The 15,390-nt window shown below is 53.6% G+C and overlaps 1 protein-coding gene across 1 annotated transcript in view; it reads left to right on the top strand.

The window, feature by feature from the left end:
* TSNARE1 (t-SNARE domain containing 1) overlaps positions 1-14,942 on the top strand; it is a 133,803-nt gene extending 118,861 nt beyond the window's left edge. Inside the window, exon 13 of the mRNA XM_004387368.1 lies at positions 14,855-14,942. Within this exon, the coding sequence (XP_004387425.1) occupies positions 14,855-14,942 (88 nt within the window). The remainder of the gene's footprint in view (positions 1-14,854) is intronic.
* Positions 14,943-15,390: the final 448 nt, after the last annotated feature.

Below are 15,390 nucleotides of genomic sequence, written 5' to 3'. Positions count from 1 at the left end.
TGAAATGTGTCAAGACTTGCTTCACGATTAAGCTTAGAACTTCCCATTTCTGTTAGTGTTCCGTGCGTGCTTGAGAATAAAGTGCATTCTCTTATCACTGCAGGAAGATTCTAGTGGTGTTCATTGTGGCTCGCTCTGTTAGCCTTGTAGTTCACATCTTCTGCATCTTTCCTTTTTTTTTTGCTATGTCTCGCCTATCATAAATTGAGAGAAATGTGTTGAAATCTTCTCCTACACTAGTGGATTGGAAATTTCTCCCTGTAGATCTATAAATATTTGCTCTATACATTCTGTGGCTATTTTGTTAGGTTGCATACAAATTTAGAATTGATGTATCATCCCGATGAATTGAAACTTTTAGCATTATGAAGTGACCTATTCTATCCCACGGAATGCTTTTTATCTTAAAACCTATTTTGTCTGCTATTAATGTGTCTATGCCAGCTTTCTTTTGATGAATGCTTTCACAGTGTATTTTCCTACCCTTTTATCTTCAATATGTCTGTGTCTTTATGCTTTAGGTATGTCTCTCGGAAATAGCATGTAGCTGGATTTTAAAAATACCACCTGACAGTCCGTGTGTCTTAACTGGAGGGTGTAATCCATTATTGATCTAGTGGGACTTGTTTCTCCCATCTTACTTTCTGATTTATATTTCTTCTTTTCAAAGCTCCTTTTTTTTTTATTAAATGAGTTTTTAAATTTTATTTTGAAATTATTTAAAAATTTACAATTAAAGTTGCAGAAATAGAGCTCTCATATACTTTTTAACCACACTCTCCAAGTATCAACAGCCATTATGCCCCGTTCGCCCTTAATGCACCAGCATAATTACCAGGACACTCTCCTACATAACCATCATCAGTAACTCAACACAGATCAAATATGACTACCTAATCCACAACCTCGATTCACAGTTTGCCTGTTATCCCAATAATGTTCTTTGTAAGTCTAGGAGCTGGTCCAGTTTCATCTATTGCATTTAGTTGGGGTTTTTTTGTTTTTGTTTTTAAATCAATTTTTTTTTTAGTTCATTTTTTCCCTTATTCTCTTTTTTGTCTGCTTATATACTTTACATCAACCTTTCATTTGTTTCCAATGAAATTTTACCAGATATATTTACTGTAACAAACCCTAAACTTAGACAGTATCTCAATCAATTCGTGAATAATACATGAGCTTTTAAACACCAGCTCTGACCACTTCCCTCCCAATTTACACACTATTATTATCCATTATTTTTAGTTCCATTCTTTTTACTAGCCCCACAAATTGGATATTGTTATTTTATGCACCCAATGTTGATTAGGATTTACACAACCATTTATCATTTTATTTGCTTACCATTCATTCCTTTATCTCAATTCTTTGGCAATCTTATTCTGTTAGAAATTTCTTTTCATATAAGTATCTTGGTGATACATTTGCCAGTTTTTGTTTATATTTATATGTCATTTTTCACAGAAAATTTTGCGAAATAAAGATTTCTAGTTTGAGCATTATTTTTAATTGATACTTAGAAAACTTTATTCCATTGCCTTCTGAATTCCATTGTTGCTGTTTAGAAGTCTGCTGTAGGTCTGTCTTCGTTTTTTTAGGGATCTGGCCAATTTAAGATCTTATCTTTGTCTTTAGTGTTCTGCAGTTTTCCCATTATGTGTCTAGGTATGGACAGCTATTATTCTTTTAAATATTGCCTCTTGTGCATTGTCTCTAAACTTTGCTTCTGGGATGTTAATTTGACATATATAAGACCTTCCTTTTCTGCCCCATATCTTTAGCATCTCTTTCATATTTTCCAACTGCTTGTCTATTCTGTGGAATTCTGGGTAATTTCTTTAGATATATCTTTCAGCTTACAGCTGAGTCAGCTAAGTCTTTCACACTTTAAATAGTGTATTTTTCATTTTTAAAGCTCATTTATTTTCATATCAGTCTGTTCATTGTTGTTGTTTGGTGCGGTCGAGTCAGTTCCAACTGATGGTGACCCTACGTACAATAGAACGAAACACTGCCCGGTCCTGCACCATCCTCACAATCATTGATATGTTTAAGCCCATTGTTGCAGCCACTGTGTCAGTCCGTCTCGTTGAGTATCTTCCTCTTTTTTGCTGACCCTCTACTTTACCAAGTATGATGTCCTTCTCCAGGGACTGGTCCCTCCTGATAACATGTCCAAAGTATGTGGGATGAAGTCTCACTATCCTCGCTTCTACGGAGCATTCTGGCTGTACTTTTTCCAAGACCGATGTGTTCATTCTTCTGGCAGACCATGGTATATTCAATATTCTTCACCAACACCATAATTCAAAGGCACCAATTCTTCTTTGGTCTTCCATATTCATTGTCCAGCTTTCACATGCATATGAGGTGATTGAAAATGCCATGGCTTGGGTCAGGTGCATCTTAGTCCTCAAAGTGACATCTTTGCTTTTTAACACTTTAAAGAGGTCTTTTTCAGCAGATTTGCCCAATGCAATGCATTGTTTGATTTCTTGACTGTTTCTTCCATGGGTGTTGATTGTGGATCCAAGTAAAATGAAATCATTGGCAACTTCAGTCTTTTCTCTGTTTCTTGTGATCTTGCTTATTGGTCCAATTGTGAGGATTTTTGTTTTCTTTATGCTGAGGTGCAATCCATACTGAAGGCTGTACTGTAGTCTTTGATCTTCATCAGTAAGTGCTTCAAGTCCTCTTCACTTTCAGGAAACAAGGTTGTGTCATCTGCACCAGTGGCATATCTTCCAGCATCACGGCAACATGCAAGCCGCCACAATATGGCAAACTGACAGACAGGTGGTAGTGTTCATTCTTAATAGCCACTTATTGATTATCTTTATGATTGTATCTTTTGATATATGACTCATACATGTTTTGCTCTCCAATTCTTATAGTCTTTGGGTGTCTAATCTGTTTCTTGATGTGTCTTTGTTCTTTAGCATTTGATGATCATTGATTATGAGTCCATGGCTTGACTAAAATTGGGATTGGGGATGTTTTCATCCAGAGAATTTTTACTTCTGCTCCGCCAGTCACTGAGGCATTACTGTCCTATAACCACTTCAGCCAGCCTTGAGGTTCTGGGCTTCCCTTTCCCCTTGCCGTAGGAACAGAACTCACTTTCTTGTTCTTGGCCTTAGGCAGTCCACTCCTCCCGGCTACTTGATGTTCCAGCTTGAGTGCGGTCTCACTTCCTTGTTTCTCCTGCCCCAATTATTGGTTTTAGTTTTTTGAAGGGAGGTCTTCTGAGACCTATTTCCCCCACCTACACCTTGAATGAGACAAGCAACATCTCAAAGAATGTGTTCTTTCCAGTGTTTACTTGTTCTAAGGAGCCCTGGTGGCGCAGCAGTGAAGGCTGAGCTGCTAACCAAAAGGTCGGCGGTTTGAACCGACTAGCCACTCCACAGGAGAAAGATGTAGCAGTCTGCTTCCATAAAGATTACAGCCTAGGAAACCCTATGGGGCAGTTCTACTCCGTCATATAGGGTTGCTGTAAGTCGGAATTGACTCGATGGCAGGGGGTTACTTGTTCTGCAGTGTGAGAGTTCCTAGAAGCACCTAGTTAACCACAGTGTTGTAAGAAGAGGCTTCCATATTGAATTTGGATCAACAGTAATCATCATGGTGGTTTTCCCCAACTACCATTAGATGAACTAACTCTTAGCTCTATCTACAGCAGGGTAAGCTAGCGTGGTCCCTGCCCAGATCAGGAATTAGGTGAAACAGCTTGTGGAAACCTGCAGGGATGCCACCTGGAAGGGATGGGAAGACAGCAATAGGCGATTATATTGTGTCTTGGAATGCTGGCTGTGTCCATGTCATACCTTCCCCATTAGACTATGGTGAGTTGAGTTGGGTCTAGATCTTTTACATATAAAATCAAAGGACAGAATCTCAAGTAGTGTAATTCTAATCATCAAGAGCAGACTTAGAGTGGGAGAAGTAGCAGTCCTTTGAGGTTGGAGGTCTTCCTGTCACCCCCTACGTTATAAGATGGACTCCAGGAGAGGGGGGTTCAGACTTTGTCATTTACAGGTGACTCCCTTATATGTTTCCCCTACATCTCCTTCTTTATCTGTGATGTAGCCATAGATTGTCGACTCTTGTTTATAATTAAGAATAATAATGACAAAGCCCACAGTAATAGTAAAGGTATTCATTTACAGAGCAGGTATGAAATTCCAGGCTCAGCACCGACTGTAAATTCTTTAATCCCCCAGCAATCCTGTAGGGTATATATGCCCAGCCCCATTTTCTAAGAGGAAACTGAGGCGTGGAGCTAACAGGGAAGGGTGATGGCAGTGTTATGGATTGAATCATGTCTCCCCAATAATGCATTCAATTTGTGGCCCTTGTACCTGTGGAGGAGCCCTGGTGGCCCGGTGGTTAAGGCCCTCGACTGCTAACTGAAAGATCAGTAGTTTGAAACCACCAGCAGCCCTGTGGAAGGAAGATGTGGCAGTCTGCTTCCATAGAGATTTACAGCCTTGGAAACCCTGTGGAGTCTCTATGAGTCAGAATCAACTTGACAGCAGTGGGTTTTTTTTTTTTTCTTGGGTTTTGATTCTTTTGGATGTGATGCTGTTTGGAAATAGGGGTTTTATTTTGTTATGTTGATTAAGGCATGCCAGTGTAGGGTGGATCCTAAACACAATCATTTCTGAGTTATAAAAAGAGCAGAAGAGACACAGAGACACACACAAAGGAAGGTAGACACCACATGAGGATTATCTACAAGCCACGGAACTTCAAGGAACGGAGGAATGCCTGGGCTACCAACCAGGAAGGAATGGACATGACTGAGAACTTGATTTGGATTTGCCGCCTCCTGAACTGTGAGAAAATAAATTTCTGCTCTTTAAAGTCACCCACTTGTGGTATTTGAGTTACGCCAGAACTGGTTAACTAAGACAGGCCTGGAGGGGCAGGGAGCAGAGTGGTCAGGCCTGGCGCTGGGGGCTGTGAGCTAAGGCGCCAGCAGGGTGGAGCACTAGGGGAGGTTGAGTAGGGGGCCATGTGCAGCCTGGACGGGGCGGGGGTCATGGTGCCAAAAGAGACAAAGGGAGCTCCTTCTCCCTGGAAGAGGCTGGTGGACAGAGGGTGCTAATGCAGTGAAAAGATGCCTTGAAAATTACATTGTTAAATAAAATTAATGGCCTTCCATGGAGCGGGACGGGGAGTCTGGCTGCCCTAAGTAAGATGCATGGAGATCCAGGACATGGTGCAGAGAGGAGGGAAAAGGGAGAAGTAAACAGAGATAATTGCCTCCAACAGGCCTGCCTCCTCCCCAGCTGACACCACACCATGTGAGATGAGTTTAAAGATGTGGCTCCGCATCGTGGGGGCCGCTGCCCGAGAGGATGTGGGAGCCCCGCTTGTCATGTGTGAGGCTCCCCGACACGTCTGCGGAAAACCATCGCGGGGCCAATTGAAGGCATGGCGTTCCTCTCTCTTCCTCAGTGCCCGATGCCGGTGGGGGCTCCGACGGGGACACCATGACACCAGCCCCAGGACACCGTGACCAGGCGTTACCTCTTAGAGTATGTGACGTGGATTATTAACAATAATGACTCCGTGTGTGTTTATGGCAAGAGGTCACTCCCAGGTCTCGGCATGGCTCCTTGGATTCTTGAGAGGGCCTGTTTGTTGTCCGTGTTTGGTGGATAAGGGCACTAGGATCAGAGGGAGCCCAGCCACCTGGCTAGCACGCAGCAGGGAGCCAGAGGTAGCACGCCTGTGGGACCCACCGGGGCAGGTTCTTAGTCCCCTACGGCTGCCGTGGCGAAATACCACCACGCGGGTGGCTTGTACGAGCTGAAACGGACTGTCTCACACTTGCGGAGGTTGGGAGTTGGAACTCAGGGTGTCTGTAGGGCTGTGCTCTCTCTGTCGGCTCTAGGGGAGGGCTTTCCTTTGTCTCTTCCGCTTCTAGCAGCCCCGGGCGTCTCTCGGTGTTCCTCGGCTTGTCCCCAGATCCTCAAGGGCCGTCTTCTCCAGCATGTGACTCTGTGTCTGTCCTTCTCTTTTATAAGAACCACTTGGAAGGGGTTAGGACCACCTGCTCCAGTGTGGACTTGTTAACCAGTCACATCTGCAAAGAAAAGTTCGATTTCCCCGAGTGAGGCCATGCTGGCAGGTGCGGGGTTAAGACGTCAACATATCTTTTTTGGGGGGACACAATCCAAACCCCCTCGTGCCGGGCCCTTCAGATGAAGTTGTTACCTTCCTCCCCCTTTGGGTTCTAGTACGTGATAATAGCCATCAGTGCACTCCACAAAAAGTGCAGAGCCCATGTGGACTCCCAGACGCGGGGCTCTGTGCTGGGGTGCGGCTGTGAGCAGACAGAGACCGGCCCTGGTGGGGGACACGGGGAGCGGGGACCAGTTCAGAGCCTGAGTCACCGTCGCAGGCGGGGGCGGGGTGGTTTGGGTGAGAGTCTTGTCTGTGAGGCAGCAGCAGAAAGACCCTGACTGCAGAGGCACTCGTGAAGACTCATGGGGAAATGGGGGGATCGGGAGCTGGGGGCTCCAGCCTGGACTCAGAGCGCCGCCGGCACCCCACCTCCACTGCCCCCTTGCCTGCGTCTCCCTGCCTCATACACCACCTACCCCGCCCCAGGCTGAGCCTGGAGGAGCCCTTCCTGCCCCGGGCCTGCCCCCCAACCCCACACACACCCAAGGAGGAGACAGAAGTCTCTTTCCCTCGGTCTTCCCGGAGAGGATTTGTTTCTTCATTACAGAAGCTCTTTGTGAAAAACAAACGTATCTTTTTACTAAAATTCAGTTTAGGATGAAAGTCCCCCTAACCCCACCTCCAGAGCAAACACCATTAACAGTATACAAACTGAGATGTATTTCCAGAGCATATGTTAGCACACACACGCAGGTATGTATTTAGACACTCGGAGTTCACGCTGCTTTGCAGCCTGCTTGTCCCTCGGCATGGCTTCCTGGGGCAGCACGTGTGGACGGAGACGGCCCTTCTGAGGGGCTGCGTGTGGACAGCTCTGTTGTATAGAGTCGTGACTCAAAGCACCCAGCGCCCAATAGTGGCCTTCTGGCATTTCCCATTCTGGGCTGGAGTAAGCGGGTAGCCCTGGTCCTGGTGCCGTCGGCCCAGTAGGGGCCCCCAGGGTGGGATACTGGGGTTGGGGTGAGCCTAGTCACAGCGTCCTTCCTATCAGAACACTTGGAGAGGCCCTGCTCACTGACCCTCCCCGACAGTGCCTGGAGGTGCCGGGCCCCAGACCCACTCTCACCGGGTTAGCAGCCTTGAAAAGCTCTGCTGAGCCTGTTTGCAGAAGTGGGGGTCACTGCAGGCAGACGACCCCAGTGGCCGAGTGCAGTTGCTCCACTCGGGAAGGCTGGCACTCGGGGACGAGCCACACGCAGTAGGACACCTGCTCTGGGCTGGCGCTGTGGCACCTGCTCTCCCCACCTGCAGCCCCTGTGCCCCCCAGAGAGGGAGGGGCCTTACCCCTGCGCAGATGCCAGAAGAGGGGCAAGGAGCAGCCCTTGTCCCCTCCCAGGGCACTGCCTGATGGTGGGAGGGGGTGCCGAGCCTGAGGGGCCCAGGAGTCCTTGATGGAGGTGAGCTCACCTGTCTGATGCAAAGGGCCAAGTGGACACATGCAGGAGGGCCAGGGCAGGTCCCGTCCCCGAGGCACCAGAGAAGTCAGGCAGGTGGGACTTGAGTAAAGTGGAGGACTGGGCAAGGCAGAGAGTGGGGCCAGGACGGTCAGAGCGTGGGAAGAGCATGTGCAAAGGCACAGAGGCCAAATCTGGGTGTATTTAGGGAAGAGAAGGCACCTGGAGGGGCCGCGCTGAGGTGGGAGACTGGCAGGGGCATCCAGGGCCCTGGGGTGCTGGGCTGAGGTCCCCGTCTGTGGGCGCCAGTGGCCCCGTCAGGCGTCCACAGCCGGAGAGAGGCCTGCGCTCAGCGTGGGGAGGTGGAGTTGGGGAACCAGAAGGCGGGGAGAAGAGCCCAGCAGGCTGACCCTGAGGCTCTGGGCCCCCAAGCCTTGTGGTGGGAGAGGCATTCAGCCCTGTGGGATGTTCACCGCTGAAGAGGCTGGATGCGCAGGCAGCATTGATTGAGCTCCTGCTGTATGCCGGCCATGAGATTGGGAGGAGACCGAAGCTCAGAGCGGGCGTGGCGTGGGGACGCTGGGGCCCCTTCAGCTCCAGCCTTGCTCATCTGCCTGCTTCCTCGAAGCTCAGAGCTCAGCTCCACCTGGTCCTCCCCGCCCCCTGCCTCCACCTTAAACGTGGACGGGGCCACCCTTGCGCTGCCCTGCCCCTCACGGCACCCGCCAGACGCTTTACCTTGTGTGTCCCTGGGTGAGGCCACCCTGAGGGAAGGACCCAGGCGCCTGACACACAGGAGGTGCTCAGCGAACTTCCCATTTGTCACCCAGCAGGCAGCAGGCTGTCTGCCCCCTCCAGTCCCTGCGACCCCAACCCTTGAGGTCTCTGTGACCCCTGCCGCCCTGAGGTCCCTGTGACCCCCGACCCCATGGTCCCTGTGACCCTGATGCCCCCATGGTCCGTGCTCAGAGCCCCTCCTTACCAGGACTTGGCATTCCTGAGGTTTAAATCAGACATAATCGTGCTGTTCCCCCAGGAATGTACCCGTTTAAATAATCACAGCATTTGTAATCCACTTAGAAAATGTGATATTTTTTGACGCAAACACTTAAGAAACAGTGCACTCCACGCCCATCTATCAGAATGGCTCCGATTTGAATAATTCTTTTGAAATGGAGTCTAAATATATACAAATAGATGTTTCTGAAATGTCATGTGTTCTGAAATTATTTGCATGGGAAGCAGCTCCTGAGGAATGGGGAGGGGCCTACAGCTTCTGCAGGAGGAGGACCAGGGTACAGGGGGGAGGGGCTGGGGGGAGCAGGGGGCCCAGGGTGCAGGTGGGGGAGAGGCTCAGGGAGTAGGGGGCCAGGGTGTGGGGGGTAGGGGCTGAAGGAGCAGAAGACAGACGCTCTGGTCCGTGGGTGGGTGCCCTGTATGTTTATTTTAGTGGGGTGGGGGAGCAGGTGGAGCAGGTGATGAGCCCCTTTGACTGGAAGCTAGGCAGGCGCCACCCACCTCAGGCCCTTTGGCGACAGTGGACAGGAGGCCACCCTCTGGGCCCATCCCGAGAGCCAATCCCTGGACCCACAGATGGCTGGAGTCACCAGTTCACTCCTTCTCTTGCCATCTTATGTCCGCTGAGCCCCTGCTGAGCTCAGGGCAGTGGGCGGCCAGCCACCGTCTGCCCTCGCAGTTCTGGTGGGGAAGAGACGCGTGCAGCCAGGAGGGGTGGTATCCTAAGTTCTGTGCAGAGAGGGCATCTGGGAAGCCATCCTGGAGGCGGTGGGGCTGGAGGTGGGTTTTAAAGAGCAAGTAGGAGTTCTCTGAGTGACGCGATAAGGAAGTCAGAGGAGGAGCACCTGCAGAGGCCCTGGACCATCCTGGCAAACACCTCGGGAAACCACAACCCAGGCGTCGCCTCCCGCAGGCAGGTGGGGTGAGGCAGTGTGGGACCCCAGCCCCCTTCACATGGCAGGGAGTGAGCCGTGTCCCATGTCCCCTAGGGTGGGATGACCTCTGATCCACATGCGGATCAATTAAACAATTATAGCAGCTGGACCCGGCGCAGCTGATGGTAATTGGGCCCCAATCAGGAGCCTAATTCAGGTTAATTGGCTCTGCTGCCAGCCCGCCAGCTTCCTCCAGCTGCGGGCTGTCATTTAGGAGTAATTGATCACAGCGGCTTGGAGGGTGGCTGACAGCTGACAGCTGGGGTGCCCAGAGGGCAGGATGTGGGGCAGGGGCAGCAGGAGACCACTCCCCACCTCCCGGGTGTGGGGCCAGAGGCTGAGAGGCAGTCTGCGGTAGCAGGGGTCGGGGGCTGCCCCCAGAGCAATGTTCCCAGATGGACAGCTGCCTGTTGCCTGCCTCCCCACCCCTGGCCTGCCCTGCCTGCCTCACTCTGCCCACGTCTGTCCGCTCCAGCTGTGCTGAGTGCTCAGAGGCCCGCCCCCATGCCTCTGTGCTTTGCACATGCTGTTCCCACCACCTGGAACACAAGCCCCACATGGCTGGGTGTGTGTGTGTGTGTGTGTGTGCACGTGTGTGTGTTGTGTCCCGTCAAGTGGATTCTGACTCATAGCAACCCCAAGTGGCAGAGTAGAACTGCTCCATAGGGTTTCCTAGGCTGAAATTTTTGTGGGAGCAGATCGCCAGGCCTTTTCTCCTGTGGATCAGCTGGTGGGTTCAGACCAGAGAGCATGGCCGACCCCAGAGTCTGGAGGGCAGGGCCACTGCCCAGAGGATGTAGGCTGTGGCTTTCTGTTCACAGCTGAGCATGTGACTCTTCCCCCAGGGCTCCATCGTGGTGGGCAGACTCCTGCTTATCCTCTCTGACTCAGTTGGGGTGTGTACCCTAGGAATCTCCCCCATCCGAACCCTGGAGGGTGACTGGCCGGCCTCCTCCCCCGCCCTGGCCCTGCTGTCTCTCCTGCCCGTCCAGCCCATCTGCGGGCAGCCTGCGGGCCCAGCCCTCCACCGAGCAGCTGTGGACGAGTGCTGAGCCTCGGTGTCTGTGTCTCTGAAAGGGGGTGGCGAGGTCCCCACGGGCTGCCGTGAGGATGACGGTCAGCGGGTGGGGTGGTGACAGTGGGGTCGAAGTGAGAGTGGTCAGGTGGCTGCCCTGTGTCTCGGGAGTCCCTGCTAGGAGCATGCCCCCTGGGTGCTTCGTGACAGCCTTATGGGAAACGGGCCCAGATAGAACTCAGACGGAGGCTGCAGGGACCCAGGCTGCCCAGCCCACCCTCCCCAGCAAGTGACCCCTTGCTGCTAGGTGTGCACGGCCTCTGGGGCATCGAGGGCCTGTCTGGATGGGCTGGCGGGGCAGAAATGGGCTGCTCTCGGGAGGAACGCCCAAAGCTCGAGCCTTCCCTGCAGACTGGACGGGACCCACTGCGTTGGCCACCTATTATAAGGAGACCATGGGGCAGCAGTGCCTGCCCTTCCCCAGGCCGGCGAGGGTTTGGAGTGGAGCGGGGTCCTGTGACCCTCACCTGCTTTTCCCCCCAGCTCTGACTGCCGACGGGGCTGGGAGCTGCTGTTGGGAAGGTCAGGGACGGGGCAGTACAGCACCCACAGTGTGGGGCTGTGAGAGCTGGGCAAGGGCCCAGCATGGGAGCTCATGCCTCTGGAGGCTCTGAAAGGGGCCAGGTTCCAGCCCTGGCCATCTACTCCCTCAGCTCTGCCCAGCCCTGGGCCCCTCCTGCTGCCGCGGCTCCAGAACTGGGGGGAGGGGGGGCAGAGTCAGCTCCTAATCCCTCCAGTGGCCTTTCCAGGCCCCTCTGCTCAGACGGACGCGCTGATATTTAATGGGATGCGTCAGACGTCTCCTTGAGGACCGTTCCCCCAGGCCGCATCAGAAGGTCACAGGCGTGGTCAATACCTTCTCACCGGGAGCCACAAAGGTCAGCCTTGTCAGCGAGGCTGCACCCAGGGCCTGCCCCCTCCCTGAGCACTGGGGGTGGGCTCTCTCACCAGGCAGCTGGACAAAGGCGGGCGGCCTCCTCAGCAGCATTCAAAGTCAGGGGGGATCTCCGCCTGGCCCCGGCCCAGCTCAGTGACCGGGGTCCCGTGCTCTACCCCTCTGGAGCCTGCGTGGGTGCCCTGGGCTGCTGTGACGAAGCACTGCCCACTGGGTGCCTGACGAGGACAGACGTGCATTCTCCCACGGTTCTGGAGGCCGGGAGTCCGCAGGTCGGGAGGCCCTGCCCCCTCCAGGGCTCCGGGGATGACCCTTCCTTGTGGACGCTCCAGCTTCTGGCAGCCCTGGGCGTTCCTGGGCTTGCAGGAGCATCTTCCCGTGGCCGCCTTCCCTCTGTCTGTGTCCGTGTCTGTTGTTCCCGCTCTGAGACACCACTCACCTACTCCAGGATGACCTCACTTCACTAATGACATCTGCAAGACCCATTTCCAAACAAGGTCACAGTCACTGTACTAGGGTCAGGACTTCAGAACGCCATTTGGAGGAGACAGTTCACCCCACAGCAGTCGGTCAGTAGGCGACATTGCTGAGATGGGGCTGCTGGGCTGGGCTGGGTGGCCGGCAGGAGCTCAGTTTCCGGTAGACTCCCTCCCCGCGGGGACACAGAGGAGCAGCAGGTGTGAGGGGCTGGAGCCGGGATGGGGGGACTCTGCCTGTGTCGGGAGGCGCTGAAGGGCTGGGCTGCAGGCCCTCATCAAAGGCTGTTCCACCTCCACCATATGTCCCGGTCCCGCGTTGGGCGTCCCTGGGTTCTGCCTGTCACCGCTGTGCCCACCTCGTCCCCTTGAAGTCAGCCAAGGGGTCCAGTGGAGGATTGGCGATGGGAGGGGTGCTGGTGGAGGCAGGTGGAGGCATGGCATTGCAGCCCCTCCTTCAGGTGACCCCTTGAACTCCTCTCATGCGTTCTCCACTCCAGCCTGGCTCCTTTGCTGCCGCTGGGGCTGCTGCCTTCTTGTCTGTGTTTCTACCAGCCCCTTGTGGGCCCCTCACCTCTCTCCACCTGTTAGACCTGGTGTTGGGGGATGGGTCCACGCATAGAGGCCGGAAGCACAGGCTTGACCTCTGAGCACACTCCCGGGGAGGCTTCGTTGGCTCAGGCACAGCCATGGTCAAGGAGAGGTGCCAGGCCAGGTCAAGGCCGGGCTTCGAGACGTATCGATAGTCACATCACTGATGGTCCCTCTGTGCCTCAAGTCCTCCAGGACTCTGGTCATCCCCATGAACCAAGGAGTGCTCTCTGTGCCGGGGGCAAGGAAAGAGACGCTGAGGGATGAGGTGGCATACTCAAGGTTACGGCTAGGCAGTGGCGGGGGCGGGGGGCGGCGAACTGGAGGCCCAGTCTGTCTGCCCCAGTTCCTGTGTGAGCCCCTCCCAGGGGCCCAGGCAGGTGCTCATTGGCTGGGCTGCACAGCCCCGGTTCAGGGTAGCGGTCCTGAGAGGTTCGCCCCCCAACCTGCGCCAGCGGCTCTGCAGCTGTGTGCAGGTGCACTCCTGACTCTGTGGCTGAGCCCCCCAGAGCCGGGGTCCTGCCTGCAGTCCAGGGTGCAGGCAGGACCTGCAGCCCAGCCGTGGGTGAGGCTGCACCGTGAGTCTATGCACAGCCCGGGCGCAGCGCTCAGCAGCAGGGGCACCACGGGGGAGGGAGATGCAGGCAGCCCCCAGGGCACTGTCCGCGGTCCTGAAGTGCCTTGAGCCCACAGCCCCTTACCCCCTTACCGCGGAGGCCTGGCCTGTGCCTGTCCCCTGGGGCTGTGGTTTCTGACCGCCCCCCCAGACCCAGCTGTGAGCTCCCAGTGTGTGGTCTTGGCCCCCCTTGGCCCCCTGTGTCCTCCCCCAAACACATAGCTGGCCTGTGTGGGCAGCAGCATGACCTTGTGACAGCTGTTGGGGGGACAGACCTGGACCTCAGGTCCATCATGCAGCACCTAGGAAGCCCTGGGAGGGCCACTTAATCTCTCTGACCCGGTGTTCTGCCCAGAACACAGACAGGCAGGTACTTGGCAAGGCCGCTGGGAAGGGGAGAAGCTGTGTGCCGAGCTCCAGGCACAGTCCTTGGGCACATGCAGAGGCTCCCCCAGAGCTCCTGTGCCACGGAAGAGCATGTGCGTGTGAATGAGTGTGAGAGTGAGTGCATGGGAGTGTGAGTGTGTGTAACTGAGTGTGAGCATGAGAGTGAGTGTGAAAGTGTGTAACTGAGTGTGTGAGAATGTGAGTGTGAATGTGTGTAACTGAGTGAGTGAGTAACTGAGTGTGAGCATGAGAGTGAGTGTGAAAGTGTGTAACTGAGTGAGTGTGAGAGTGCGTGTGAATGTGTGTGAATGTGAGTGTAACTGAGTTGTGAGTGAATGTGTGTGTGTGTAAGTGTTAGCGTGTGAGAGTGACTGTGAGTGTGTATGAGAGTGAGTGTGTGAGAGTGTGTGTGAGTGAGCGAGTGTGAGTGAGTGTGAGTGTGGCCTGCCTGGGGACCTGCTGCCTTGACACCTAGATCTAGTTGCAGCTTCGCTTCCTCCACGAAGTCTCCCCTGGCCCCTCGCTCATGCGTCCCCCCGCATAGATCTGTGTCTTTTCTTCTCCACAAGGCTTTTGATGACGGGGCCCAGAACTTATTAAATTAATAACAATGACAAAGATATATAGTAAAACCTGTGGAATCTGGAATCTGTGTAAGGCAGAAACCTGTCAGAGAAGGAAAAACCAAATGTTTTCCACTGAAACAAGGGACAGAAAAGTGGTAAGACTCACCCCGTGGAGCGCTTGGGAGACCCGGAGAAACAAGGCGGTCCTGCTGAGTTCCGGCCCTCACAGGTCTCACTGTACAAGGACAATAGACAGGCCCAGTGATGACTGCATAGCTGGGATTTGCTGGACCCCAGGCGTCTTCTTAGTCAAGGCTTTCGAGTGTCCCCTAGAGTCCCAGGCACCATCCTTTGCTTGCAAGAGAAGAATCCAAGACTCCAGGAGGGGACATGGCCAAGGTCACGCAGCCCAAGGGGAGCAAACCGGGATTCGTGCCCAGGCCTGGCCAACTCTGGAGCTCAGGTGGTTTCTCTAGGTCTCCTGCCGCCTCCCTTGAGCCTGGTTCCAGGGCCCTCAGAGCAGTCCCCGAATAACCATGGCCCCATGTGACCATGTGGCCACTCAGGGTGGAGTCCCTTTCGAGGGATGAGGTCTGCCAGAGCTCTGTCCCAGGGATGAGCCCCCTGCATGCCACAGCCCAGATGCTCTCAGGATGGGCAAGCTGGAAGGCCAGGACATGACAGCAGCGTTCCTCTCTCCACCAGAGACGAAAGGTCAAGTGCTACTTCCTGTCGGCTGGAGTTGCTGTCCTGCTTGTTGCCATCCTCATCATCGCCACCTCTGTCCGAAAGTGACACCACATGTGGTGAGTGCCAGCCCAGCCCATATATGCTCCATCAATTCTTCCTTCTCTCCCTCCTTCCTTCTTTCCTTCCTTCCATCCATCCATCCATCCATATCTCCCCTTCTCTTTCATCCATTTATCCATCCATGCATCCATCCATCCCTCCCTCCTTCCCTCCCTCCATCCATATCTCCCTTTTCTCTTTCATGCATTTGTCCATCCATCCATCCATTCATCCGTATCTCCCTCTTCTCTTTCATCCGTTTATCCATCCATCCGTCCATCTGTCCGTCCGTCCGTCCATCCATCCACCGATATCTCCCTCTTGTCTTTCATTCCTCCCTCCCTGCCTCTGTCCACACATTTATTGAGTACCTGCTCTGCATCGGGCAGGAGCTGGGCTCGGGGGACATTGTGGAGAACATGGCAGAGGGAAGCCATGGAGAAGGACACCCCAA

Source organism: Trichechus manatus, unplaced genomic scaffold, assembly GCF_000243295.1.
Source record: "Trichechus manatus latirostris isolate Lorelei unplaced genomic scaffold, TriManLat1.0 scaffold00185, whole genome shotgun sequence".
In the NCBI taxonomy this organism is placed as follows: domain Eukaryota; kingdom Metazoa; phylum Chordata; class Mammalia; order Sirenia; family Trichechidae; genus Trichechus; species Trichechus manatus.
This window is presented reverse-complemented; position numbering and strand designations above follow the sequence as displayed.